General features: G+C 39.2%; 2 protein-coding genes across 2 annotated transcripts in view; one reads left to right on the forward strand and one right to left on the reverse strand.

The window, feature by feature from the left end:
• syt6a (synaptotagmin VIa) overlaps positions 1-6,648 on the forward strand; it is an 81,384-nt gene extending 74,736 nt beyond the window's left edge. Inside the window, exons 6-7 of the mRNA XM_085145421.1 lie at positions 174-324; positions 3,043-6,648. Coding sequence (XP_085001547.1) covers positions 174-324; positions 3,043-3,114 — 223 coding nt within the window. The 3' untranslated portion in view covers positions 3,115-6,648. The remainder of the gene's footprint in view (positions 1-173; positions 325-3,042) is intronic.
• Positions 4,205-20,338, reverse strand: olfml3a (olfactomedin-like 3a). Its single transcript, XM_085145422.1, has 3 exons — positions 19,740-20,338; positions 15,545-15,857; positions 4,205-13,193 (listed from the first exon to the last, which is right to left on the reverse strand). Exons 1-3 carry the CDS (start codon positions 19,968-19,970, stop codon positions 12,409-12,411), a joined length of 1,329 nt encoding a protein of 442 aa, XP_085001548.1. The 5' UTR covers positions 19,971-20,338; the 3' UTR covers positions 4,205-12,408.
• Positions 20,339-25,475: the final 5,137 nt, after the last annotated feature.

A 25,475-nucleotide genomic window follows, 5' to 3' on the forward strand; every position in this document is an offset into this window, starting at 1 on the left:
CAGAGCGGATCAGCTGCAGATCCGCCGCGTCAATCGGCGGGACAACCACACTCAGATTTGTGTCTCCTCTGATTACAAAATGGGCATCTTACAGTTATAAACAATGTGATGTATGAGATGTCACCTCAAGTTAAATCAGACATATTCATACCAGTATGCGTGTGTCCCTACAGGGTAGGTCATAATGAGATCATTGGTGTGATGAGGGTCGGATGCAATGCTGAGGGACTTGGCAGGGACCACTGGAACGAAATGCTGGCCTATCCGCGGAAGCCCATTGCACACTGGCACCCCCTGCTGGAGGCCAAGAAATCTGAGAAGGAGGTAAGTTTGAGGATGGATTATTCTGTACGTGTTTATGATTTTGGATGAGGTATCAGGGTGCTTAGCTGGTAATTCTCGGCCTACTTAAGGAACATTGCTATAGGGAAGAGGATTCAAACTGTGAAGGGCTCTGAAGGAGAGACTTGAAGAAAGATGCTGCTTGAGGTTTGAGTCACAGGTCCACGGAGCGCTTTGCAAATTAACTTTAAAGTTAGTTGTTTGTCTAATTTGGCTCATTCATCAATACACTTTGGAGCAGCCACTGGAAAACTGCTTATTGAGGTAGTTAAGTATACTCTTTATGATAATATTGATATCTCTAAAAACCAAAGCAAAAAAATCCATAAACCATCAAAAAACATGATTGTTGTAAAACCTGGACTTCCTGGACCTGGAACTCTTCTTGACCAATCTATTAGTGCAATGATAGCTGTCGGCACATGCATTAGCATCGCATAAACAACAAATAATAATAGATAAATTGGCTTAGCACGATCAGCAAGAAAGACGTTGACAAATAGAAGTTAAGAAGCGCCTAAAAAGCAGCACAGTTTTACTTTTTATGTGTACCTCACAAGTAGGAAGTCAAAACTTGGAATTATGCTACATGTGTACCAAAGATTATAATGACATAGAAAATATTTGCTTGGTTTCTGTAAAATATTCTAATTATTGTTACTTTTTTGAAGTTTCCAGTTTTTTTCAAAGGGGGCCTATTATCCTAAAACTGTAGCTCCATATTTTCATTCTCAGACTGAAAGTAATCCTACGTTTCTTATACCGGGCTTTGGTGAAGCCTGTCAGTTGTTCCACTGTCTCTAATGAGCTTCTCTTTAAGCCAAGCTTCTTCTGATTGGCTGATCCTCAATAATAGAATTTTGAAACTGTACTTGGGTTGGTCTCCTATGCTCAAACTGGCTCAGATTAGTACATTACAGAAATCCCTTCCTCCTGACATCATAGAGCCAAGTGTAGAAAAAAATGAAACTGAGCTTTTAGAACAGCTTACTTACATAAAGGCTTTATTCAAAAGTTACCCTTTGCCTTTCCCCTTTGTATATACACTTACCAGCTACTTCATTGGGTACACCTGCTCAACAGCTCATTAGCACAAATACCTAATCACTCAATCACATCAGAACAACTTATTTAGACATATAGACATGGTCAAGAGGACCTGCTGAAACTAAAAGTGAGCATCAAAATGGGGATAAAGGGTGATTTAAGTGACATTGTATGATGGTGCCAGACTGGTTGGTCTGAGCATTTCACAAAATGCTGATCTACTGGCATTTTTCCCTCACAACCATCTGTAGAGTTTATAGAGAATGCTCAGAAAAAGAGAAAACATCCAGTGAGCGGTAATTCTCTGGGCAGAAATGCTTTGTTTATGCCAGAGGTCAGAGCTGCCTGGCCAAACTGCTTTAAGCGGAGAGGAAGGCAACAGTAACTCAAATAACATCTCTACTAAAGCTTTCCCACCAGGCTTGTGCTGGTTCTTAATCTAGAACAAACTCTGCATTTCATCCAATCCTGGCAGCTAAGAATAGGAAAGTGAGGCTGCAGTTTATGCAGGCTCACCAAAATTGGATAAGAAGATTCGGGAAAATGTTGCTTGCTCTGGTGAGTCTCGATTTCTGTTGCAAAATTCAGATGGTAGGATCAGAATTTGGTGTAAACAGCAACCTGCATTGTATCAGCAGTTCAGGCTACTGCTGGTGGTGTAATAGAGTGGGGAGATTTTCTTGGCACATTTTGGGGCTCCAACTAACAGATTATAAATTTTTTAAACCTGACAGCTAATTTAAGTATTGCTGCTGACCATGTCTATGCCCCTATGACCACAGTTTACCCATCTTCTGATGGTTACTTACGTAGGATAACACGCCATGCTTAAATCATCTCAGTTTGGTTTCTTGAGCGTAATAATAATGTGACACCAAGAAAGTGTATTAAGCAACTGTGTCATGCTATCATTTTAAATCTCTGAAGGTTTCCATTACCTATTTGTAGGTGATGGAAGGCAAAAGGATATCCAACCCAGTACTAGAAAGGTGTACCTAATCAATTGGCTGATGAGCATATAAGAAAAAGAACAGAGGAAACACATACCACGTCCACTTTCAATGCAAATGCAGCTACAAAGTAATTATCAATCAGAATACACATGAAGCAAATTTAAAAACCATGGTAAGTTTAGGAAGTAGTGAGAGCATTGCTGAACCCATGGCAGCAAATTCAGTTCTTAATTCTGCGTTATAGAAATTGCCGTTCCAAAACTTGATGGATATTTAAAGGCAAATTTCATTATACACAAGCCAGCACTAAAGATAATAACTGTGGCTTTCTTTATTTCTATTATAATTGCAGCCAAGTCAAAAGGCTTTTTACAGCTAGATGTGTCTCTATTACATTTTGCATCATTAAAGAAAGTGTTCAGGAAAATAGCTCCAAGAAAATGAAAATAAAAGAAAGTTCTGCGGAATAAGGTGCAGGTGATTAGGCAGCTTTCTTTGCTTTAAACTCAACATTTTAAGGCACAGAAGAAGAAACAATGATGAGATTTTGTATGTTTAGTGTTGAGGTTTCATGCTACTTTTTTGTCACTTACTGAATGTTCTGACACACTGATTTGACACCTTTGTTTGGCCGATATTGAAAGTGAGCAAAGCGACATATGTGCCATAAATCACTGCCTTGTGTCTGTGTGCCCTGTAGTGGAAGGCGAGGACAGCCAGCTTTGACAGCCAGGGCTCCTGCCCTTCACCCAGGCCCCCAGCCAGTCCCTGAGCAGAGCCACCTGTGACCCAGCAGCCCAGAAGGGGGTTTCCGTCCTCCTGCTAAACCACTTCCTGTCTGTCTGATTGAGGAGAAATACAACCCCAGCGTGTGTTCCTCTCCCGCTTTCTCCCTCTGTTTCTCCCTTCCTCGAGTCTAGTCCCAGAGCACTCCCAAGAACTGATCTCGGACTACCGTCAGTCAGTTAGTTGTGTAAAACCAACTCTGTTTTCGGGTTAAAATTTAGGGTCCTCAATTTCAAATGTGGGTGTTTTGATGGCCCGAAGTCATTTGGCGGACATGCAGTCTGCAGATACTGAGCCGTCTGAGCTGAGACGAGCTGATTCCGGTGTCCTCACAGGAGACTTTTTAAACACTGAAGATTCAACATTGCACTGCAGAGACGTTTGATGGAAAAAAATTAAAAAGCTCAGTCGGATATCACTCCTTGAAAGCAGTGGAGGTTTCACAGAGGGAAGCTGAGGACATGACCTCAGCAGAAAAGGAGAAGACCTTAAGAGATCTGAAGCTTTTTCAAAACTCTACAGCTGTATAAGAATAAATGATGCTGAGTGTAGCATTTTGGAAATATTACATATAAAACCACTCCACCATTCGTTATTGTTTGTGATGCTCCAGCTGAGTTTGCTGTACTTCCAGTTTCATCACTAACAGAAGCAACTATCAGATCTCCATCTTACTGAAGAGAGGCTGGATCAGACTGAAACTAATATATTGTCAGCCTGACAAACTGCAGCTTTGGTGTGTTTTCAAAAGCAGACATTTTACATGACAAAGAAGAAAAAGCTGCAGGATTATTGGGCTTCACAGCAGAGCAAATTGGCTGCATTGCATATGTTTTTCGGGTCTTTGTCCATTTTCAGCGTAAGAGGTAGGAGGTTAAATTACCACAAAAAAGGCACAGCCAGATTTTAAAAGACAAAATATTATTTTGACACACAAACGTTTTCACAGAGGGAACTGCAAAGGTTTCCATAAACAGTGAAAATGCGAGCACACTTTACACGCCCTTACCTCTTTCTCTGTTTGATGTTGCAATCTCACCCTCTCTTCCAGGTGAAAACTCATACCAACGCTCATGTTTTCTTTCAGAGAAAAACATCTTTCAGAAACACTTTTGTCACATATTGTGTTTTTTTATGGGTTTTTTTTTTCATCTGATTTTGGTGGATGTGTATAGCTTTATGTACAGGCATCTGCTGGTTACCATATGTATGTTTTATCTAAACAGAAAAAACAGAAGAGAAATATAATGATAAGGCTAGATTAAAAAAAATGACTTTATTTATGTAGCCTTGTTGGTGGTAAGGATTTAAAATATTAAATGAAAAAAAAAACATTAGAAACATTCAACTTTCTTGATGTTTATGCTGTCTAATTATACTGCTGGATTCATTTACAGGGATAAATTAGGCTGGATCTGTAATATGTGGCATTTGGAGGATATTTGATGTGAGAAAATGTTTGATCTGTATCAGTATTATTAATTTGATTGGTCCCTGGTAATTATTGGCTCTCTTTACAGTAACTCAAGTTTTAGTTGGATAAAAGATGATGGATGCAGTCTGCGTATCTATGGAATATACACCTTTGATATGTTTGATACAACTGCCTTTTACTCCAGACATCATACCGAGTTACAATTTTGAACGGATTATTGCATTGCTTTATCGTACTGACTTAACACACTAGCAGCTGCAATGCTGCACAAGTGACAATGATGCAATTTCAGTCAAGCTCCCTCATAACCCTTACATACAATGGATACTAAATTTGTGTAAGTTTAATTAAGCACTTAATTGAACAAGTTATGAACTCGTTTTTTTTTAATATCCAATTATGTTAAGCTCATAGACTGTATATAAAAGATGTCTGCAGCCAACGTGATATGACCCTTTGGTTAATAAAGTCCTGTTGTGAAGCTTTAAACTGCCCCTTTTTACCATTACCATGTTGGTGTTATGGAGCCCTATGTGTTGAGAGAGGGGTTGATGATGCTGAGAAACCGAGGAACACTCCACTCTCATAGGGACTCATCGGTAGTGTTGGGTGTACCACGTTCCAAAGTAACACGTTATATAATATTATTATATATTAGTATAGCATTTTTCAATATCACAGTAATGTAACATATTCTTGTACTAAATTCAGTACTTACATTACAGTTACAATTTTGTCATTACTTACATTCCAAAGCGTTTTCTGTAGAATTAAAAAAACAAAAACAAATCAAACATGGCTTTTTAAATGTATATTTACACAACAATCAGCTGATTTGGAAGGATAATTTCAGAATGGTCTACATCATTTACAGAGTGGAACTTTGGATATTCCTTTTATTTTTATTGCACGAAAGAACAAGAGCGCAGTGGCAAAGTGCAAACTACATCTAGAATAGAAACAGCCACATTGTACTGCTCACACAGCATTGGCTCTTTGCAGGCATCTGCACAGATAGCATGCTAATGCAAAAGCTAGCAAAGAAAGCACATTGTAGGTTCTGTGTTTGTATGTGACACTAAAAGGCAGATCTGATATGTTTGTCCTCAGTGAGACAGGGATTTGTGTCAGTTTGTGCATTATAGCTTTGGGTTTATATAGTTAGCTGATTATTAAAGGAAAACAAAATTAATTTAGCAAGTAGTGTAACCAGTTAATTTCCCAAATGAGTAATTATGTGATGTACTACATTACTTATGAGGAAAGTAATGAGAAATGTGTAATGTATTACTTTGGAGTAATGACCCAAATACTGCTCATCAATCATAGCCTAGGCCAACATAAAGCACATTCTGCTTTATTGTTTTAAATGCTAGTGGCAAATTTGGGGTTTACTGAGACTCCATGAGCAGAAAAGTTTTTCTTCCTGTAGACTTGCAACCTGATGAGTCAGCCTCTACTATTTATTGGAAGAAAACTTGCTTAAGGCACTTTCCATATTGGCTTCACTTTTCAAACAAGGAGGCTACGTTCATCTTTTATTTACAGTCTATTGTTTAATCCCCAAACGTTAACTCTTAAAATTCTTCAGCCCTGATTTCTGTGACTTAAGAATTAGTTTTCTCACAAGTACTTAAACAATGTCAGGAGAACCAAATCAGGAAATTATCCAAGCTGTCCTTTCTCATATGGATCACACATTATGACATAATCTGAAGTTCTGTCACTCCCAGAAATTATACCTTTTGGTTTAGACAAAGGGGCTGACTAGACAGATCATGCAGGAGACATTACAACCATTCAGAAACTTCCGGACTGTTAGCTGCATTACTCTCAAATTAGCACAATCAATTATCAGACTTTGTACTGAGGAGCTGACAGGTCAAAGATCATCTAATGCAACAAATATTGGAGCTTTTACAGATTCTCCATCATGTAATAGTTAGAAAAAGTCAGCACCCAGACCTTTCAGTGCATTTGTAAAAACACCTAAGATGAATAGTATGCTGCAGCAGGCAGGTTTTTATTTATTTATTTATTTTTTATTCAGGGCAGATGAAGCAAAATGAAGCACAAATTGCAGTATCACATAAAATGAATACAAGCCATTTCATGGTTCCTAGCTGGTTGCCGGCATGGCCTTGACTGCTCTCTTATGATCAAGTTTGACACTTATTAAGATGAAAAGCAGTTTTTTAACTGAAAATATTTCGTCATGGACCTTTACGCCGAGGCCACTGAGATTCCAACTCATCCAAGATTTTTTGTAGATGGTATCAATCAGAAAATCCCAGGTTTCCTTCTTGAATTACCGCATTCACAAGATTTTCAGAAAACTTGACTCCAAGGTCAAGGTCCCCGAAATTCGATGTTTTGTACATGCATGTATGATATCAATTTGAAGCTCCTACGTCATGTGATTCTTGAGTCATCGCATAAACAGACTTAGATGTCCACACCACCTGCCCACCAGGTGTGGTGACGACAAAACTCCATCAGCCTTTTACAGCAGAAAGGAAAAAAGCTATACATATAGAGGGTGTCCAAATTAATAGGCTGCATCCTCCTGAGGCCGCATTTGTAGGCCGATTACGTCACAGCGACGCGACAAAGGCTGTTTAAATTCGTAGACTCCTCCAAATGCAGCCGACAATTGCGTCCTCATATTCCCCGAATTTGAAGAATGGGTCGGGCGTGTCCTTCCTGGCCCACCATGTCCCAGAATTCATAGTGTGACCCAGCCAATTCCAGTTTTCAACAATGGCGGCAGCTACTAAGTTTTAACATTACTGTTATTAATCTTTCTGGGTCACAAAATAAACTTTTAAGATATTTTCAGGCGAGAATATGGGTGTGTAAACTTCAAATATCTGCTTGGTTTATCAAGATATCGCATATCTGTAAAAGTGCGCCGACATTTTCGGAGGCGTCTGTTACCCACCAGCTCGATAGCTAGCCGGGGCAATAACAGCAAACTCCCCGCACATCATTTTCAAACCCCCCCGCGGTCTTTCGCTACTCAGGTTAAACATTATATATGTGTCGCTTAGATAACTTTAAAATGTTATTGTTTGGCTTTTTTTTTACTGTTTTATTTGTTCCTGAGTAAATCAGTTTGGCTGAGATTAAGGATATAGTGTTCACACAGCTGAATAAACGTCAAACGGAAAACTGATTAAGCAGAAGTGTGAATGATCGAGAATTTACGTCATTGTCTTGTTATATTTTAGATAGAAAGGAGCAGACGGCCAAGTTTATTAAACTCCACCGAGACAGCTGGTGACGCAAAACTGAAGGCTAGACCGTTCAATTTCACAGCCGCTCACTTCCGGTCTACCCGGCCTAAGGAGGACCTGGCCCACGTGGACCGCGAAGGCCAAGTCCTCAGGAGGATACAGCCTATGAATTTGGACACCCCGCACAATATACTTTTTTTGCGCTAGCTATCCAGCAAAACTTTGATTTGTGAAAAATAGTCACTTATTTTACTGTTTTTTTCTGGCAACTATATTCTTATTTTTAATTACTACAAGTTACCCTTGTTAATAAAGATATTCTGTGGTTTTCTACCTACCTGCTGCATGCTTATACACAACTCTTTGAAAACAAAAACAAAATTTAACTAAAACTATACTAATATTGTATAATTAGGGATTTTTTTTAGCTTTGTAACCAGAATAAACATTTATTTCTGGAGTTAAAATCAGGACATTTAGCCCAGACATGATAATATGCAGAGTAAATGTTAAGCAGGGAGGCTGACAGACAACATTTAAAGATTATATTTGGTAGGGCTTGTACAGATAAAAAAAAAATTCTGACATGAGGACCATTTATTAAATAGTAATTTTGTGTTATAACATCAGCCTACAGCAAATTTAATCTCATATTTAACAATGTCTTGGCAATGGCACGCAACCGTCTAGACCTCTCTGGGAAAGGAATACTTAAACTGCAGGTTGCTGTACAATGAACATGCTGTTTATCACAGAGTCTGTGAAAATGTCATTGAAAAGTTGGGTCCAGATATCAAAACATGAGCAGATGGATTCAGCAGACCGAGTAGGGCCTGTTTTAGTCATTTCCTTCATGGGAAGTTTACCCAGAGAGAGCAGTTTAATACTGCTGTATTTCTGTAAGAGGCTGGGATGACAGAGCGGGGGCAGCTGATGGGTGGACAGGTCAGTATCTATAGAGCAGTGGCATTTCTCTAATTGACACTTGTTACCATGAGAGTGAGTCAGTGCATTATTGTTTGTGCTTGGCGTAATCCATCATAGCATCAACTCCCCTTTCACAGATGTTTGAAATTTGCTCTCATCCACGCAGTTTTCAATGGTGAAATTCCTCTGTAGACTAACGCCAATATTCATCGATTTCTAATATCTTATTTAAATGTAAAATCTGAAACATGTGTTGAAATATTATAATGTAGTTTCTGTTCTTTTATAAAACGTACTTTATGATGGTCTAACAATGTGGTGTGTTTTCATAGTAGATAAAATCTGTTAAATCAATTGCCTCCGTTTATGGACTGTTTAAAGACCTTCCTTCTTTGCCTAATATTGTAAATGTTTCTTGATATGATCTCATATCCCTTCCAACTGTTACGATAGCAATGAATTTCCAATTTTTTATCGGGCATTTTGTATTTGTAACAATAGAAATGTTTGAGAAAATGTTAGTTCAGACAAATGTCTATTATGGGTTCCTTTTAGAATTTAGATCATTATGGAGATTCAAACGCTGAGTGAACCATTGTGTAAAAAACTGAAACGGCATACAGTATTTCCACCGCCTTCTTTTTGTCTTAACAAGTCTGAAAATCCACATCAGAAAATTGCTTGTTGTCTTTTTTTCTCCCATGGGGCGTGATGTGTTATCAGTTCTGTGACATGATTTTCTTTTCTTTGATTAAAAGACTTCTGCAAAATAGGCTCTGTGCTGAGAATTTTCTGGCAAACACACCATATAATGACAACACAGCCAGCGGCTTAACAAGCGGGACTGAGCACGGAGGAAATGGGATGCCGACTGAATCTAATGGCCGAATTAAATGAGGGGTGGACGCACACACAGCACACAGCAGTTAGGACTTGACAGGCTCTAATAAACTGAATGGCATTTTCATGGTTTTGTTTGTTTTATGTCATTTTTTATTTACGATACAAGCTAAGATCTGTATATATTGTATTTCCTTTATGTGAATTTGGAAGGCTGTTATCCATGTTGCATTGCAGGAATAATGAGCCTTCAGTTATTGATTCTACTGGATTCGTGTTCGTGAGAGTGTAAAAACTGAGTTATAAGGGGTCAATATGATCAGGTTTTCACCAAGTAGTGGGAAGGTGACCTCAAGAAAAGGCCTCCAATAATGCTCACCAGCATGTTTGGCTACTTCATTGATTTTTCTTTTGTTATAAAGGAAGTGTTCTGCTTATTAACACTCCACATTGCAACAGTTGAGCACGTATTATTCAAGAATCCACAATAGCATTTTTCTAAGAGCAGAAACAGAGCAGAGAAATAATAACCTCTTCACGCTACACTAACTGAATCTGTTATTGCGAGTTTGTTACAGGCCACTTCTTCAGATCACCCTCTGAGGTGTTCTTTAGCATTTTCATGAGAACTGTTACTGATAGTTTTACTTAGCTGATGCCAGAAGTCTAAAAACATAAGCATATTAGTTTATCGTTGTTACTTAAAGTGTGTTTCAGTAGTGGCTGCAGTGGTGCAGTGGTTTACACATTTACTTCAAGAGCAAAAGATCTTTGGTTTGATCCCAGGAGAGCTTTGGGGGAAGTGTCGCGTGTAATTCGACATTTGCCAAAGCAAATATCCAGAATGACCTGCTTAAAAAATGGGACATACTAAAGGTAGCTTGATTTAAAACGCACTGATCTGGAGGACTGAAGGTTCATGCATACATGTTGTTTCAGCACGTGACATCTGGGGAGCATCTTTGCTCACATGAGCATCGTAGCAACAACTACCAAACACTCAGAGCTCACCTAACTGAGCTTCCATTATCAGTTAGCATGAGCAAACCCTTTTTGAGTAAAATAGGGTGATTGCAAGAGACAATAATCAGCTTCCCCTTTATTGAGATGTTAAACTGTATAAGCAATTATCCCACTCTCTGGATAATTACATAATGGGTTTTGATTGGCTGCTGGCAGCACTGGGGTGTTTAAAGAAAAACTATGTTTGATTAGCTGGCGCTCGAATTAGTCTTAACTAAGCACATAAAATGGTTCAGCATTAAATTGTATTTCTGAACATCAGACAGATTATAACACTACTGCCTGTCTTAAACTTTTTATTTCTAGTTTGGGTGTAAGTCAAAATTACCACCAGATATTAATTCACATATTAGCTGCTTTCCAGCCACCAGCAAACATCACAAACAGAAGAATGGGCTACCTAAGAACTTCGAATTTTATTAAAAAACTGGTGACAGAAAGGCGCACAGACAACACGACTCCCCCTACACCAAAAAACAGAAATTAAAAAAATCCCTCAATGTTCTACTGTTTAAAGCAAAATGACAAGATTAGAGTCTTACTGGTTTATGCTGCGCATCTATTATTCTTTTATGTATGTTGACAGTCTCCTGCATCTTGCTGGACATCTTCATTTTTCTGGTGAGGACGAGTAATAAATTAATACAGTGATCATCATATTTACCACGAATTGGCCAATTGACCAGTGACAGAGGAATTTTTTTACAATCAAATAACAGTATTACCTCACTGCACATAAAACTATGTGTTAATAGCCAATTTGATTAAAATATTAAAATCTAAAAATCAAAAGTAAAGCATTGAGCTCGGAAAAAAAACAGGCATGACAATAGAAGAATTTAAAGAAATCCAAGTTGAATTAAAAGTCTTTAGCACTGTATGACATCAATTGGGGATTAAATATATCGATGAAGATTAAGGTGTGTATTAGCAAAACAACTGATGAACTAGTTTCTCATTACCCTGACAAAGATTGTGAAGCCTGCGCTTGCTGAATCTGTGCGTTTTATTAAACTGGAAATGGCAGCGGTAGATGATATTCTTCATGATATGAATCATCGCTGTGAAGCTGAGGCGGTTTTAGTATCTGACTGGGTGGGATGCCTCCTGGGCAACTCCTAATAAGCTATTCCAGGCATGAGCCCCCAGAATACACCCAGGACACACTGAAGGTATTACATGTCTCAGCTTAGATTTTATGCACACAGAAATATGATGGAAACTATTAAAAATGTCAGTTGTGTGGATTCCTTAAAATGTGTCAGCTTTGCCTGGTAGAGGTTACACTGGACCTCCTTTTGTTTTGTTTTTGCAGAAGTTCACACAGTCATTTCCAACGCATCTCGAAGACAGTGAGAAATTCTAAGTTGTTGACTTGATACTAAGACCAGACACCACACTTATAAGAGGAATAGGTTCTCTTGGTGGAGACAGAGGTTTTTGTTTACTTCAAAGGTGCACTCTTTAATTGTTCAGATAACCTTCCTTTCAGTTAAAATGTGAAACCACAGCCAAAGGCCAGTAATTAGCATGTCATCTTATCATTTATTTTCTGTGAAAACATTCATATTTATATAAAAACACACTTTAGAAATGAGAAAAATCTAAATTTATGCAAATCTTAGCTTTCTAGTCAAAGTGTAAAAAGGCTATAATTTAAAAAGAACCCTTAAAGTTCTGAGAAGAAAGGGATGTTATGTGGTTTAACTATTGCAGAAACAAAGTATCACATGAATAGGGAAAAGGTGGATAGGCTATATAAATTCCCTGTTCCTATTTTTTTATATGTCTTTGAAAATATGACACCACTTCTCTGCTGTCAAGCCAGGAGTTTCCTCTTCATGGTCAGTCTATAAATAATTTGGTAGCCGTCATCCCAGCCGTAAAGCTGCTTCTCCTCAGGGTTGTATTTCAGACTAGCGTGGGCCCCGTACCTCCTGGGGAAGTAGATGAGTGGAGCCTCTTCACTGAGCACCATGTCGTTGACGTCAAAGACACACTGAACCCGCGAGCGACTGGCCAGACGGGTGTTGTAAACGACATAGACAGTCCCGCACGCTACAAAAGCCGCCTCTGCATTTTCCCGTGGGCATCGAGTGTCCCAGATCTGCTCTATATCAAGAGTGGCAGCGTCCATCTTTGCTAGGCTGATGGTTGGTTCACTGTCACTGGGGGCATACAAGAGCCAGAGACCCCCATCATCTGCTGCAAGGTCTGCAACAGTCTCTGGATTGAGGTTGTACACCGTGGCACGACCCTCCACAGGGAACATGGCAGTTTCTGTCACTGAGCCACTCAGAAGGTCATATTTAACCACCTGCATATCTGCTTCAGCCTCCTGCTTTATGTAATACAAATAGCCATTGTAAACAGCGCTACCAGAGCCGCTCCATTCAGAGGGAAGCCTGATGCTTCTGCTGCCTGTGACTCCCAGGGAGCGTGAAAAGTCAAGTACAGATTTGAATTGGTAGATGGTGTCTCCTGATGTGCCATTAAAAATGTAAACCTTGGAGGATCTCGGGTCTCTGGTCCACATGCCCTTGGGACTGCCCACTCGCTTCATGATTTTCACTGATCGGATGACAGAAATTATTTCCACACAGTCTGCAGCGAGAGAAAAAACACGCAGAAGAGGATATTGGTGAAATGGAAAGAGCCACTGGTTATGTTCACTTATTTTAAATTCATGGACTATTCATATACTGCATATACTTTAAATTATGTACATATATTTTTAACTGACCAGTACATCCATCTAGTCAGCTGCTCCAGTTGCAGATCATATTTGCCAGTCAGTTAATAATAGCAGACATTATTTTTGTTAGTGCTGCAGGTCATTTCCATTTCCAGTAAATATCCCAGACCTGCCCAACAAACCCCCAAATTTCCTCTAGAAGGGAGGAAAAAGCAACAACAAACCTCTTGTTTGAAAATGCCAGAAACCTGAAATGTTAATATGATAAGCTGTAACTATCTCAGGTTATCTGAAATATCATTTCAGATAAAAAGTACCTAATACAAAATATAACATTTAATAACCTTTACTGCAGTGCCCATCATACTGTTCCTCTACAATTTTACTACCACAGAAAAAAACACCCTCTGATAGTTTAATTAAAAAAAACAACAACAAATAATAATAATAATAGCAAAAGCAATAACACAATAACAAAAGCTGTAAACTAAAGATGTAGTGATAACTCCTCCATAATTTACACCTGTGACAACAACATTACTGTCACTGTTACTCTGTTAACAGCATAGACTGATTATAAGAGATTACTTAGCCTTATACATGAATCTATGCAGAGCCTACAACATAGACTGTTTATACGTTTACATGGCATGTCTGCGTTGTCTGCCACCAGAACAACGCTTTTGTTCAGTTGCTCCAAGAAACACTGAGACTGTAACGTGAAAATCACAAGTTTGCTTAGTCCATTTGTTTCACAAGTGAGCTGCTGGATGTAAGCTTGAGCTATTTATTTATTCGACCCTCATTAATGTGCCACTTGCTGTGTATTGTAATTGCTTTTCTTACTGTAAACCATGTGACTGATTATCTGGTTAAAGGGAAATAAAACAGATCAAACTGCAAAACAGCTGGAAAGAGTTGCATCTAAACCTCATGTCAAAACAAACATTACAGAATTGTATAAAGATATAGAAATGTAAAAAAACAAACAAACAGTGGAATTAATAAAAACATAATTTAAACATATTTTTTCCTATTTAGTTTCATTAGCATGTTTCAGTAAAGTGCAACTCTTCAACTGAACTGTGTATTTGCAGCCTTCCATCCAGCAGCCTGGGGTCATTTCTATCTGGCTCTCTAAATTAAAGGCAAATTCAAACCAGTCGGGGAATTGGGCTCAGACTCATACGAGTGCAGCACAAGGGCAGCATGAAGAGAAAGAAGACTAATATCGTTCTTTTGCCAAAATATACACAAAACGGAAGCCCCAATGGCATGTGTGCCAGCATTGTGCTTGCAGAAGCTGAACCGGGTCTCTACAATGCAGTAAAGTTCATTCTGGGTCACTTCACAGACGTTCACAATGGAGAACTGTGTGCAGAGATCATTCCGGCGAACATGAGAATAATGTCACTGACCTCAGGCCACTTTCTGTCCTTCCCTCCATGAACAGATTGCACACAAAAGCTAATATAGAAGGCTGTTGTTCAATCACAGACTTGATTTTGATTTTGAGAATACTGTGTATGACCATCATTATGAGCCTAAGCAAAGGGTTCATGATATTACAGCCTAATCCTTGAATTAATGTGTTATTGATCGGCTTGTAAAGTCAGCCAGTAAAATAAAGAAATCAATACTTTTTTCATTTGCCTTGCAAGGAGAGTAAATGGCACCAGAGCAATTTAATGATCTATCATTGGGGGATTTTAGTTTTTGGAACCATTTAAGTGCAAAAATTATACATCTTCGGCTTAATGTGCCACATTCTCTTAAATCTGCCAACGTGGAGTAGGAATTAAAAACTGATTTCACAACTTTTTACATCATGCTTTAACCAAGCTAGTATTACCTGAGTTAATGACTCAGTGCAGCAGTTGTATTGCAGCACCGTGCAGCAGTTCGCCTTGGGACGTGATGATTATAATGACAAACGCTGCGCTCAAACAGTGCAAACAGGGGAGTAGCTCTGCGGAAATAAATGAGTTGCATAAAGCCAGAATTCTACTGGAAAACATGACTGCACAGTGACTCAAAGCACTCTGCTAAATGACTTGTAACAGTGCCGTGTTTGTTTCCCATTTTCCAGTGGCATGGCTTCTCCGAGACTCTCTCTGCAGAAGGAATGGTGTGGAGCCCGGTCCTGTAGATGTGTAGCTCTAAATATATACATCCCAAAGGATCTGACTGTGTCATTCCTTCACTGTGAATTAAAATAAAAGATCAAAGACCTGAAGAGGGCATTTTTGCTGCAGCTCACCAGAGACTGTAGACTGCAGCTCCTCCCACTCTTCTTCTTCCTCTTCCTCACCTCTGCTTCCCTCCAGCTCCCAGGCCTCCTGCTCCACTACCTTATCTGCTCTGTTCGTGCAGGCCCGAGGGGACATCTGGGTTTCCACGTAATCCATCTCTTGTTCCACGCGGTCCACTCGAGCAGCTGCTCCTTCCAAGTCTTTGAAGAGCATGCTGTGGTGATTCTTTAGTCCATCCATGGCTTCGGCAGTCAGCTTTTTGAAATCCTTCATCTCTGTGTGGTACCGATGGGATTGCTCATGCCACAGCTGCATGCGGTCCTGTCAGACGTGCAGAAAGCAACACAAGTGTAAAAATGTATTGGAAAATGTGTTTTTTTTCTCTTTTTTATTCAAACCAGATGACAAGGAAAAAAACTGTGTTTACACTGTAGCAAACGCTGAGGTCATCAGTTTGATACAAAATAAAATTCCTGCCCTGACAAAAGTATAAATGATGTATCCTGTCCATTTTCTGCTGCTGATGTTAAATTTTGAGTCTGTTTGATGATCTCACTCTGTGTGGTTTCAGAGTAAATTTCTTTGATGTTTTGGTTTTAATTCCAGGAAGCTTTGATGTTGTCCATCTTTATAGTATCTTTGCAAACACTAATTTCCTCTAGAAAATTAAACCCAGTTATTTTGAGTGCTACTGTTACTTATTTTACACCAGCACAGTATCTGTGCCCAGGACTGCATTGTTAGAGCCAATTCTGCCTTGGTGCCCTTTGAAAACCAGTCTACATTTGGACAGGTTTGATAACAAACTCTCTGTGCTGTTATGGAGTGGAAGTTTAAGAAAATACCTTCAGAATAAAAGCATGGTGGAAGAATATCTGTGGGTTTCATTTGCAAATCACTTTATGCAGTTTTCTTCCAGTGTTTGTAGGGCTGTGCAGTTAATTAAATTTAAACCGAATAATAAAATTCAATTAGAACTTAATCAGTAAAACATTTTTTTCTGGCCTATTGTTTTCTGAAGTATATAGCATTGTCATTTTGTGATTTATTTTTTATTGTATGCGGATGCAACCTGCTGCAGATTGAATGCAAATTGGACACACAACTGCATCTATAGAAGAGATGTAGGAGGAAGAGATTTTGGCTTTGAAAGTGGATGTGTTCCACAAGATAAATGATCTTTGAAGAGTAACTTGCAGGAAATAAATGCCAGGAAACATGATACAGAATACATTTATATGTCATGACATGAACAAGAAGGAAAAGTTAGCAGAAGTAATTTTTGCTCCCGATGTGGGTTTGACTGGCAAGATCTCTAAAATAATTTAGTCACTCACCTTAAACTCTTAAGGGCTTTTATTATTTTTCCCATTGAAGAAGTGGTAGGACTTTTTAAGGAAACAGAAGTAACCATGTTTTTGTTTTTTGGTGTATGGGTTTAAAATGCTGTATTGTTTTGTAATTTTGGTTACATATTGAACACAAAGGGTTAAATCGGTGAAAGAATACAAATAAAATGACCATTCAAACCACATTCAGCCTGCAGGCTCATGTCCTCTGTGCCACCTTTAGTTTGACTTTCTAGCTGCTGCAGATCTGGCTCTATTTTTCTCTATTTGCCACGTTGCTTTGTAATGGTTAGTTACTTGAAAAGAGTCCGTGTATATGTAATTTCAATTTTCAATCCCCCTAATTAGTCTACAAAAGCCCAATATGTATCCTACCAGCATGACATTTCTCATTGTGGTTCACCAGTCAGAGACCAAAACTGGAAACACTCCACTGAGTTCAGGCAAGTCTCAGGTTTATAACCTAAATGTCCATCTTTGGTATGAGTAAAGTTAGCATGTTGACTATTTTAAGCTTAAAATGGAACTAAATAACACTGCCTCAATAAAAGGCACAATTAAACAGATAGTATTAAATTGCTATGCAGAATACGTATGAACCGTTACAATCATAAACCTAAGGCTTGCTTACAGTGAGCTATCGAATTCATCACACTTGAGACTGTAAATATTGGAAGATACCGGTAAATCACAACATCCGTGCATTTCTACAGTTATAACTGACAGCAAGCTGACAGATGAATAATGAGTTGAGGTATATACCTGGTTCTAATGTTCATCTACAACAAACCCCAAGCAAGAAAGAAGTACGAGGACAGTCAGCTGCAACTGACACCAAAACTTGAATGGCAGCTTGGAAAAGTTTTGCCTTGTCAGATGAGTCTCAAGTTCTGCTGCAAATGTGGCATGAATAATGTGAAAGCATAGATAATGGTCTGGAGGATATCTTCTTGGCACACTTACACCCCTTAATACAAGTTCTTTAAATGCCACAGCCTACCTGAGTATTGTTGCTGACCACCCTATGCCTTTATGATCACAGTGTATCCATCCTCTGATGACTCATTCCAGCAGGATAACACACCATGTCTCAAACTCGAAAAATCTCAAACTGGTTTCTTGAACATGACAATAAGTACACTGTACTCAAATGGCCTCCATAGTCACCAGATCTCAATCCAACAGTACGCCTCAGGGATGTGCTGGACAGATGTCAGTAGCATGTCAATATGGACTAAATTCTCAGAGGAATGTTTCCAGCACTTTGTGTTCGTGCCACATTAAGAAGAAATATGTTATCAATCACTTTGAGAATAAAGTGGAAAAAAAGTCCGAATGTGGAGAATACAGTGGTCTCGAGGCATACCTGCTATAGCCTCCATAAAATGCCTTGTGTAGACGAGTTAGTGAAATCGCCCTTTAGAATTGGTTTCAGTAACAAGGAAATTGTTTCTTTCAGCTCATAAACACAGTGTGGTGTGTTTATGAGCTGGACGATGAAACGATGGTGCAGAAAGCAGCATCTGGTCAGAAGGAAAAGAAACACAGAAACTTGAGTGGGAAATGGCTAGTAATGGACAGATGCAAGGATAGCGATGGTTACGCCCTTGTGTAATATAGAGGATGTATGAGGATAGATAAGAGGATAGATGGCTGATCAGTCTGTTTCACTGACTCATCTACACAAGGCATTTTGTAGCGGGTATAGCAGCGTGGAGGACTAAAAAAGTGGCTGGTGAATGTAGGTCAAGATCAAATTGACCTACATTCACTAGAATGTAAGCAAGTAAACTTTAGAAACTAGTATATTAGTATTTTTCACATTGGTAAGGATAATGCATTTATAGCCCAAGACTCGGTCGTGTTTCCCAGTATAAACATTGTGGGAGGGTAAGATTTTCCTGTTTCAATCAATCAATTATTGCCTAAACTAAATAGAAAGGAGCACTGTATTTCTCAGCACATGACTGACACAGTGAGAGTGACAGGTGAGTTATTTAGACTGAGATGTAATAACTGATGGCTCCCTTGCTTCCTGCCTCCTTTACATGCCGTGAGCCTGTGGACAAATGGAAATGAAAGTTCAATGAAAGCTTGCTGATGAATTGCCGTGTTCATATCAATGCAAAGGTTGAGCCAGTATATTGGAATTGAGACTGGAGGAAAAAAACCGCAGGGGGGAAGTGAGTGGGATTTAACTTTAAATTTATTTATTTCACGCTTATAACAGTTTTAAGGATGGCATCGTTGCAACGGAGCCACACAGTTTGACTCTGTAAATGTAAACCGAAAGAATAAAGGAATTATTTAAATTACTCCCTTAGGTGAGCAGACATTTAATCCTCAAGTCAACATAAGTGTTTGACTTGCACATACTTTCATGGCATTGATATAACATGTAGCCTCATGAGAGCCACTATAAAGAAAAACAATATTGAACACTCGGTAATTCGATTCTTTCCTCGAGGCTCTTTGTTTACTGCAGCTTCATTCTACCTCTGAAGAACACATTTCTCAGTTAGGCTGTTGGGATGTTTGATGCCACAGCCACAAAGGTCGGGCTTGTACTCATTACTGGTGTGTCACTGTCTTAAGCCCTGAAGAAAATATAATATTGTTGGACAGAGAAGGAGAGGGCTGCATGCATCAAATGATGTTCCCCCCCAGAGGCTGCTGTAGAGCTGATGAGCTGGGCAGACATCGCATTAATTGCTTTGCATTAGGAAAGGCATTAAATTCAAATCAAAAGAAGAGGAGGAGGCAGTGAACTGTTGTTTATGATGTTTTTATGACTACACAGAGATCTGAGCTGCCATTTAAAGCACAAGTCACTTAAAGGAGAGTCGATTCTTACCTCAATAGCCAACAATCTGTTCTCCAGATAATCCATCAGCCCCTGGTAGTAATACTGGGCACCAGTGAAAGTCCAGGCAGTGGAAATGAGGAGGGCAAACAGCAGCTTCATTGTAAGCCGATCAATGGAACAGCTGAGTTTCTTTCTTTCTCCAAGTTTTAGAGGATTCTTCGGGGTGATGTTTGCCTCTGCAGAGTTGTCCTCGGTGTCAAACAACCCATCAACGCTCATATGTGGCGTGCAGTAGAAGAATGCGTTTCAGCTGCACATGCAAAAAGGTGAGAGGCATAGAAAGAGTAAGAGGCCACTCGGAGAGTTTCCGATTATTTGACCGCTCTCACTTTGCTGGAATGTTTTCACAAACTCTCAGGGAGGAGCCTTGTGCCTCTTACCCCTCTCTATCCCCAAAAAAGTGAATGTGCTGCACTCACTTTGTACTTGTTGTACACACTCCCTGAGACATGTAAGTAATACAGAACAAACAGAACTCGATACAAGTGCTGCTCTACTCCGATTACTTTTTTACTCAAAGAAACTTTATCATACTTTGTAAGTTTAGCACTCAGTAAACAGCTTTTAGCTTCTTTTTCAGTTTCTGACACCTTTAAGGTTTCTGTCTCCTGCAACTACTTGACATGCAGCTGAATAATGGAATCAGCCAATCCAATCCCCTGTTGGGTGATATTAACTTTCTGTTGCTGCTAAGACGATCTTCTTAGCATTTTGAAGAAGCAACTGTGAGCTGTGTTGAGAGGGACAAAGATGCCAACGCTACAGCTCAGAAATGGCACAAAGCTAGATTTAAACTAAAGCTGTCACTCTAACACACATTACTGGAGATGACTGTACCTGGAGAGACTCGGTATCAGGAAACTGTGTCGCAACAAAAGGTAAATAAACTCAGGAAGTAAATAGGACTAATGAAATATAACCAACAAATTTGTCACATACACAATCATACAGGGTACATGTAGTGAAATGCTCTATGTCCGAGCTGCGGACAGGCTGCAGACGTAGCCATGCCATTCCTGGGCTTGGTTTTAGCACGGGGGCCTAGCTAGGACTCTTACTGGATACCGGGTGGGAATCACTTGCAACTCCCGCTCCAAAGGTGTGTAGTCTTACCACTACACTATCCAGCTGCTCCAGCTGCATATCCAACCAACATGTGCAAGAAGGTAAAAGCAGAGTGTTTGTTTCTTTGCAAACAAACTCTACCACGTTACTTTTGTCCACTGGTAAAACTGTAATGCAATGGATTACTTTAGTGGGAGTAATCATCAGTCATCATCAAGTAAGGTAGTCACTTATACGACATGATACTCATGCACAGCATTCCTCCCACCAATCATAAACTTGCCCATGAAATGAAAACTTTGACAGACATTCAAACATTCAATTCATACATTTTGTTGAAACTGGAAAGTTTAAAAAAAGAATCCATTACATTACAGTGATTAAAATGTCAATATTCTAAAATAATAACAATAATTTTGGAAACAATGGCTGCGTTTGTCTTGGATGTCTAGATCACCTACAGCTACACTGACTCCAAGTGAAATTTTGCCTTGAGAATAATAAAGCCTCCTTCGGAGTGCAGAGCACAGAGACTTGGAAACTAAAACAGGTTTTAAAAAAAGGAAAAAGACAGAAAAATGAATCATATTTTTTTTTATGCTGATGAAAAAAAACAAAAACTAATTCCAGCTACCCACAAGGAGCACAGACATGGCACACTAGTGACCAAGAATAAGACAGGACTATTTATACACAAAGGGTAGATTAGGCAAGCAGAGACAGCTGGGGAGGAAATGAGAACATTCAAGACAGTCACAGGGATGGGAACTGATTAACCCGAGTAAAACAGAAAATAAGACCAGCAGACGAAATACAGAGACAAGAAAACTCAAACTGAACACAATACAAACTGACACTGGGGAGACTGGAATGATAAACTCAAGACAGAAATGAAAATGTAATAATATTACCAAACTGAAAGGAAGTACAAGAATGATTAGTGCCAATATATGAAGTCAGAACTAGAAAACATGAGTATCAGTAATAACTAGTCAGAAATCAGTACTATTAGCAGGCCACAACACACCCAACTGATCTGATAATGGCTGTGTACCATTTAGGCATGTTTTACACTAAACAGCAGAAATAATAAATTGGTATTTATCCATTTTGTGTTGCTTATCTAAGTCCAGGTATCAGAGGCAGCAGTCACTTCCTCCTTCTAGCCTAGAGATGTAATATCTGCAGCACATCCTTCCATCTATAACATACCCAAAACCTGACATTTTGGAGGCGTCAAATGCACAAAGCGCCTATTGTTGTACACTTAGCCCCTCCTGCATGATTAAGCTCTCCAACATTCAGCCTCTTCAAATGTTTGAGAGAAAATTGAAAAAGATATTTTATACCAGTGTGAAAACAAAAGACTTTTCTCACTCAGCCAGATTTAGCCCAGAAACATTGCCCATGGACATCTGTTGATTGTGATGCTGCATATGTGCTGTTACATTATGAAATACGCTGCACGTATACTTCTCCATCATTAATCATAATTGCAGCATGTGTGAAAACATGACCACATCACCATATTTTAATTGAAGCCTTTTCAGTACACAGCGGGCTTTTTGACTGTCATAGCAGGAACAGATTTGGTAGCGATGGCTCATTTCCAACAAACATCCCACTAAGCCATGACAGTGAACCAGCATGAACAATACCACGACCCTGTAATTACCTCAACTACACAGCACAGTTGTTTTTCGGTGCAATCGGTTACACCTGTGCTTCCCCTGCTATGAAACATCTGCTGTGAAAAAAAGCCAAAAAAATGCAGCTTAGCTAACACCTGCACACCTGCATATTCATGCGATTATCCAGTCAGATTAGAATGCGGCGGTACTACAATGGATAAAATCCCACACACACAGGTCAGGTGCTCCGGTTAATGCTCACATCAAACATCAGAACGGGAAAAAATGTGAGCTCGGTGACTGGGGCGTAATTGGCGGTGCCAGACAGGCTGGTTTAAACACTGCTGATCTGCTGGGATTTTCACAACAGTCTCTAGAGTTAAATGAGAGTGTTTGGAGCCAACAGAGAGACTATGGTAACTCGGTAACCACTCTGTGCAGCCCTGGTGAGCAGAAAAGCAACTCAGAGTGAAACAACACATTGAGGCAGATGGACTACAACAGCAGAAGGCCGTGTCAGCCAAGAACAGAAATCCGAGCCTGCAGTGGGCACAGGATCAGTAAAACTGGACATTTGAAGACAGGAAAAAACATCTGATGAATCTCAATTTATTTCACTGAGGCTGCAGATGATCAGAATTTGACATGAGCAGCATGATTCCACTGACAAGCCTGGCTTTGTCTCAACAGTCCAGGCATGTTGTTGGGAATGTTGTTTTGGCACATTTTGGTCCTCTTATTACTGACGGTCACAGTGTGAATGCCAGTGTTTTTTTCAGTATTGTTGCTGACTGTGTGGCCGGCTTACCATCTTCAAGCAAGGATAATGCACCAAGCCATAAAGCAAAAGTCAAACCGGTTTCATGAACATGGCTCACCACTCACCAGATCTGAAGTCAGTGGGACATCTTGGGGATGCGGTTGGTGGGGAGAGTCACAGCATGAGTATGCAGCTGACAAATCTGCAGACATTATGTGATGCAATCATGTCAACATGGAGCAGAGTCTGACTCAGAAATGGAATGCTGTTTCTAAAAGAAGTGCGATATAAGTAGTTTATCTAAGAAACACAAAATGCTGCTCTGGTAGGACCTATAGCGACGGCTTAGTAACAAAATAAGTGAAATATGTAAAAGAACAGAACCACACAAAAGCATAAAAAGAGGAAAAAGCAGAAGAAAAGTGAGGACATTAAAACAGATTGTGCCGGCAGATGGAAAGTTAAGATATAAAGAAAAAAAAGAAAGGGAAAAAGAAAAAAGTTTGTATTGGTACATTTGCTCCATTAAGCAAGATTTAGACATTTATGGCTTCACTGGTCCCCTGGGATGATCTAACTTATTGGTTTGAGAGTGGAGCTCTGTTCCCAGCCTGACAGCTGTGATTAGTCAATAACGCTGCATTGCACCTTTGAAGGAGATTGCATTTCTCTGATGTGGGCAAACAGATTATTTTCACTGCAGGAGCATCCATGCATGACTCTAACATACAACCTTTGACCCCAAAGCTGAGTTTAGAAATGTACGAATGCAGAGGTGGGGTCACATAAGGGGTTATGAGAGCCCACAGTATATGAAAAAGATGCATTTAAAACATCTTTTTGCAGTCCATGTATGTCTCGTTTTAGCTGTGTTGCATCTCTCTGCTCTTTGTAGTGTTAGGTGTTATTCTTTTGTGTCTCTTTGATTGCTGGTGAAGCATCAAATTTTACCTTGCTCATCTACTTTTTTGAAACCAGCCATGACACAGAAGTGGACTTGGAGTGTTGGAGCATCCAGTGTTTGAAAGACATTGGATGAAAACCATACATCACTCACAATACAAGTCTAACCCAGAATGTGTCTGAATATAAGATCTGTGAATGATTATGTTGATAAACTTCTCATCTCTGCATTTTATTACAAATGTAAAGTCCTTGATTCACCATTTAATTCTTTATGATTAGGTTTACTAGGTCGCTTCGCATTTCTCTTTTTCTCAGTGCCAATAATTACCAGCTATGCTCCTCTAAATGGTTGCTTTACGATGTTCCCAGGGTTGTCAGAGATGTGGGGAATCTGAATTTTCTCACTATGCATGGGATAACTCACAGAAAGACCCAAACCCAAATATGCCTTTATTTATTGTTAAATTTAAAAACTGTCATGGTTAACTGTCTGGAAGAATCTGGCAGAATCTGGTTGGAGCAAACCAGGGAATACAAAAATCAGAGGACACAGTGGAAATAGTGAGTGAGATAACACAGATCTTAGGCAGGCAACACCACAGTGTATGAAACTAAAAAATCCAGAAATCCAATCCAAAAAGAACCTAAAATGTAGGTCTCAAACATAGACTTCTGGAAGATATAATAAAATACACCAAGCAAAATATAAATGAACTATTACAACTATCACAAAAGAAACAAGAAACAAAAACGCTGGGTTCATGACCAGGGAACCACAGTGACCTGTCAGTGTTTCATCTTAGAAGTCATTATTGTTTTATCTTAAGGCTATTTTTATATTATATATTATGATGTAGAGTCTGTATTTTATACTGTTTATGCCTTTATTAGATGCTTTGAGTTATATGGCTTCAAAGAGATTTGGTTTCAATGTTACTTCCTGATTAAATAAAGTTAGTTCTGCTTTATCTTAAGCCTGTCTCATTCCCCTCTCCAAGTTTAAATCAATTTTTATAATTGTATAAGCCTTAAATTAGATATATAATCCTGGCTAAAGGTACCTAAGCCTTGCTACTTGTTGACCTTATATAAAATTTGCAAGTCAGCCTACTTAATGGTTTGAATGACATTTTTATTTATTCTTTATATGCCCTCAGTCTACCCGACACAGGCAGGGTTACATCTGACATTAAACACCACATCCTCATCACAACGACACATCCATTTATAATTGAAGTCTAAATTATAAATGAAAATGGAGCTGCAGTCAGATCTTCTTGTGCCTTAATGACACACTGTATCCTTTTTGTTTTTCGTACCAGCTTTTCTCTCTGGTTTTAAACAGATTTTATTTACAGAGCA

The sequence above is a fragment of the Neolamprologus multifasciatus genome, chromosome 20 (assembly GCF_963576455.1).
Source record: "Neolamprologus multifasciatus chromosome 20, fNeoMul1.2, whole genome shotgun sequence".
Taxonomy (NCBI): Eukaryota; Metazoa; Chordata; class Actinopteri; order Cichliformes; family Cichlidae; genus Neolamprologus; species Neolamprologus multifasciatus.

What these genes read in the sequence shown, in the direction of transcription:
- olfml3a (XM_085145422.1), bottom strand. Translation starts at nt 19,970, where the DNA reads ATGAGCGTTGATGGGTTGTTTGACACCGAGGACAACTCTGCAGAGGCA. An exon ending in ACAGATTGTTGGCTATTGAG is followed by an intron (nt 15,858 to 19,739) that starts GTAAGAATCGAC and finishes CACGTCTGACAG; the next exon opens with GACCGCATGCAGCTGTGGCA. An exon ending in GCTGCAGTCTACAGTCTCTG is followed by an intron (nt 13,194 to 15,544) that starts GTGAGCTGCAGC and finishes CTCTCGCTGCAG; the next exon opens with ACTGTGTGGAAATAATTTCT.